The 4,657-nt window shown below is 39.0% G+C and overlaps 1 protein-coding gene across 1 annotated transcript; it reads left to right on the forward strand.

Annotated features, from left to right (window-relative positions):
- The first annotated feature begins 368 nt into the window (after window positions 1-368).
- LOC104221676 (uncharacterized) lies at window positions 369-2,267 on the forward strand. Its single transcript, XM_009772785.2, has 3 exons — window positions 369-1,098; window positions 1,305-1,490; window positions 1,578-2,267. Exons 1-3 carry the CDS (start codon window positions 601-603, stop codon window positions 1,857-1,859), a joined length of 966 nt encoding a protein of 321 aa, XP_009771087.1. The 5' UTR covers window positions 369-600; the 3' UTR covers window positions 1,860-2,267.
- Window positions 2,268-4,657: the final 2,390 nt, after the last annotated feature.

The raw sequence follows: 4,657 nt of genomic DNA on the forward strand, positions 1-4,657 counted from the left end.
ATTATATATTAATTGTACTCATTTATCCATATATAATAAATAAATAATATATATTATACATTTATCGGTTATTTTTAGTTTTAAATGGTTAAGTGAACGACTATTTGAATTAATTTTTCTTTTAAAATATATCTTGGCATGTTTATAGGGATAAGAACATATAATTAGAAGTAACAGAAAAAATTTAAAATTAAAACATTACCAAATACTAAAAAATTATGTTTTAATAAATGCAAAAAGATAAAATTTATCATAAAAAATGGAATAGAATAAAAGTTTACCATAAAACTTATGGTAAAATTTAGTCCTCAAAGTAGGAAAATCTGGAATGCGCGTGGTACTAGAGTTGCCAACTCTAAAGCAGCTGTATTGATCAATGTGACTCTACGACTTCCACAATAATGTTTGTTAGGCCTAATTTTTTATTTTCCACTTTTATCCCGTCGGTGAGTAATACTTTTATTATTTAAAAAGGAAGAATTATTTGGTTGCGTCAATCAAACAATGTACTTACATATTAAGGCAAGAGATCAGTAAAACCCAACTCACTATCTACACTTTTAACATTTCTTTTCTTCTTTGATTCTAGCAAAAAAAAAAATGCACGCAAAAACTGATTCAGATGTAACCAGCAGCTTGGCACCATCATCGCCGGACCATAATCGGCGGCCGGTGTATTACGTTCAAAGTCCGTCACGTGATTCACACGATGGGGAGAAAACAACGACGTCGTTTCATTCAACTCCAGTTATCAGTCCTATGGGTTCTCCGCCTCACTCTCACTCCTCCGTCGGCCGTCATTCCCGTGAATCCTCTTCCAGCCGATTTTCTGGCTCACTCAAGCCTGGATCTCGAAAAATTTCTCCTAACGACGCCGCCGCAGCCGGCGGTAGAAACCACCGTAAAGGGCAGAAGCCGTGGAAGGAATGTGATGTTATTGAAGAAGAAGGCCTGCTTGAAGATGATCAGTACAGCAAACCTCTCCCTCGCCGTTGCTATTTTCTGGCATTTATTGTTGCCTTCTTTATCCTCTTCTCCTTCTTTGCTCTCGTCCTTTGGGGTGCTAGTCGTCCTCAGAAACCCAAAATTACCATGCGGGTAAGTCCTTTTATTTAATCACTCTATAAAAAAATTTCATTAATGTATGTTGTTATTTTTGAACGAATTAATAAGGAATAGTATCACATAAACTGGAATAGATGGAAGGATTATCTTGTTTGTTTACTTGCTATTATTGTAATTCTAAAAAATAGGAAAGGTTGATGCTTGATTTGAAATGGGTATTTGTTGGATTTTGATTTCAGAGCATAAAATTTGAGAGATTTGGAATTCAAGCTGGTTCTGATAACTCTGGAGTAGCAACCGATATGATCTCAATGAACGCTACAGTGAAATTCGTTTATCGTAACACTGCAACATTTTTTGGTGTACATGTCACCTCATCCCCTGTTGATCTCTCATTTTCAGAGCTCATACTTGGCTCCGGAGCAGTAAGTCATTTAACTAGCTTTTTAACTTATAATTTGAGTTCCTCGGTCATCAAAATGAATGAAATTCTTATTTCGATAATTTATCAGATGAAGAAATTCCACCAATCAAGAAAGAGCCAAAGAGTTGTAGCTGTATCAGTAATAGGAAACAAAATTCCACTATATGGGAGTGGAGCGAGTTTGAGCACCCCAAAAGGCGCTACCACACAGCCCGTGCCATTGAAATTGAACTTTAAGGTTCGATCAAGAGCTTATGTTTTGGGCCAATTGGTGAAGCCGAAATTCTACAAGACGATTGATTGTTTAATTACTCTTAATACCCAGAAACTGAACGTCGCGATTCCATTAAAGAATTGTACATACAGTTGATTATTGAGCCTCTAGGTTTGGTAAAGTTTTGATATTTTTATCAATCTTTATTGTCAACAAGTACGTACATTGATAGCTATTGGAGCAGTTTGTGGTCTCTATCTTTACCCCACTTTACCAACTTTCTCTCGACTGGAATATGGACAGGACAGGCTGGATTTGGCTCATGTCTTTGCTTGAATTGCTCAAATTTTCAACAACTATGCAAACAGCCGATACTGGAAAATGGACAGAGAAGGATGTGACAATTATTTCTTTCTCATGTTAATTAATCTTGTTATTATAATATATACGATCTTGTCATGTTGTAGATTGATTTGTTTATTTGTTAGAAAGTTGAATTATCATTGTCATTGTTAGTAAATTATTACTAGTGTTATACAAGTTATTACTGGTTTGTTGGGTTTCCCATGTTCTCAATGGAGTATAAGTTTTAATTTAAATCAATATTGGTGCTCCTATACCCATAATTCGATTGTGACAGCAGCATTGACATTCAATAGTTCACTTCTTTAATAAGGACAACACTTAATAAGAAAATCAAAGTGTAAAAAATTCACATAATTTATTTATGATACTTTGTGTATATCCTGGTTATATGGTTGAAACTGGGTTCGTCAATTGTATGACCGACTGAGGCTGACGTGATAGGCCAGAGCTCGAGAACGGGTTATGTGAATCAAGGTGCGAAGTTAAATCGTTGAGCTCGTGACTCCATGACCGAACAAGATCGAGGGAACTTTGTCGAGCCAAATAACGGAAGGCCGAAGTATCCGGGATCGGTTGGAGATCACGACGGAATTCTCGGTACGTATCAAGGAGAGGTCGATTGAGTAACAAATCATGAGTTGGTTACCTTTTATACAATTGTATCAAGAGTAGGACTCCCCTACTATATAAAGGAAGGTTTGATTATTTGTAAGACACATTGTAAGACGCACCAAAAAGCAATGCACTGTTGTTTCTAGTTCTTATCATTTTGTTATTCTGTTCTAATATCAGTTGAGGCATTTCTTGGCTCGTGATCAAACTCAAAGGCTAAGGCTGTTCAATTTGTGTGGTTTGCATTCATTTTCTTATCATTAATTTCAATATTAATCTGTTTTCTTAATTTGTATTAAGTTACATCACGTATTCTTAAAACCGCATATAAATTCAATTGTTACCCGATTTTGAGGGTAAATAGTTTGGCGCCCACCGTAGCGCTGAGGATAATAGTGGTTACTTGGTACAAACTTTCATTACACACATTATTTTACACTTGTTCTTTAGAGTATCTTTGATTCCGGGCTCAAAATGTCGAACTTTCAGTCAGCACCCCTACACGTTGACAATAATTTCGGCCATCGCAGGGAAAATGATAACATAGCACCACGGAACAACGTACCCCCGATCGATCTCGATGGAGTCCCTGTTGTAGATCCAATCGATGTTAACTCACATGTAGCATCAACGCAAAATTTGGTCGTTGATCCCGAGGGCAGTGTTCATAGGGATGTCCAATCAGCCGCTCAAAACACACATGGCGGCGAAGATGGCGGAATAAACCTGTGGGTGATCTTCGAAATATTGCAGGCTCAACAAGCGGCGATAGCCCAGCTCCAGAACCAGAATCGCCCGTCGAGTAGGATTGAGCCCAAGTCATCCCAAGAAGTTGTTCACAGAGTTGAATCGGTCTCAAGGGAATCGAACGATAAAGAACCTCGGACCAATCCTGCAATCATGAAGATGCTCAAGGAACTGACAAAACGAATTGAGTTGGGGGAAAAGAAGATTGAGGCAAACGATAAGAAGGTGGAAACTTACAACTCTAGGGTCGATCAAATCCCGGGAGCATTGCCGATATTGAAGGGCCTGGATTTCAAAAAAGTTCATGCAAAACCCTTTTCCCCCAAGCGCAGCTCCCAAGACGATCCCCAAGAAGTTCTGCATGCCCGAGATTCCTTAGTACAATGGAACGACCGATCCGAACGAGCATGCACCTCTTACACATGTGCTATCAAAGGGAATGATCTAGAGGATGGCGAGATTGAATCTGTCTTGCTATAGAAATTCGGGGAGAGCCTGTCAAAGGGAGCCATGATATGGTACCACAATTTACCATATAACTCTATTGACTCATTTGCTATGCTTGCAGATTCTTTCGTAAAGGAACACGCTGGGGCCATCAAAGTTGAGACCAGGAAGTCTGGCCTTTTCAAGGTAAGGCAGAAGGATAACGAAATACTTAGAGAATTCGTGTCTCGATTCCAAATAGAAGGATGGACCTACCACCGGTCGTTGATGATTGGGTTTTTCAAGCTTTCACCCAAGGACTCAATGTTCGAAGCTCGATGGCTCCAAAGCAGTTGAAGCAGAATCTGATAGAATACACGGTTTTCACTTGGTCTGATGTGCATAATCGGTACCAATCGAAGATCAGGGTCGAAGACGATTAACTTGGGGCTCCTTCCGGGTTCCTTTATCCTATCAGACCCATTGATAGAATCAAGAGGGATATTAACCGAGAACTGAGGTTGAACAGAGATCGATACCTGCCATATAATGGAGATCGTAGAAGTAGCGGATTTGGGCGAAATTCTATACAAAATGAAAAGAGAATTGATCAAGGATAGAGATCTAGAGGGCTCATGAGCAAGAAAGGCTTCGACAGGCCTATCAGACCTAAAAAAGCACCGCGATTATCAGATATAACTTTAATGTTGATGCAGCTGCCATTGTATCGGCTATTGGACGCATCAAAGATACCAAATGGCCTCGACCTTTACAAATCGATCCAGCCCAAAGAGACCCCAACC

The sequence above is a fragment of the Nicotiana sylvestris genome, chromosome 4, assembly GCF_000393655.2.
Source record: "Nicotiana sylvestris chromosome 4, ASM39365v2, whole genome shotgun sequence".
Lineage (NCBI taxonomy): Eukaryota > Viridiplantae > Streptophyta > Magnoliopsida > Solanales > Solanaceae > Nicotiana > Nicotiana sylvestris.

What these genes read in the sequence shown, in the direction of transcription:
- LOC104221676 (XM_009772785.2), top strand. Translation starts at nt 601, where the DNA reads ATGCACGCAAAAACTGATTCAGATGTAACCAGCAGCTTGGCACCATCA. An exon ending in AACCCAAAATTACCATGCGG is followed by an intron (nt 1,099 to 1,304) that starts GTAAGTCCTTTT and finishes TTTTGATTTCAG; the next exon opens with AGCATAAAATTTGAGAGATT. An exon ending in TCATACTTGGCTCCGGAGCA is followed by an intron (nt 1,491 to 1,577) that starts GTAAGTCATTTA and finishes ATAATTTATCAG; the next exon opens with ATGAAGAAATTCCACCAATC.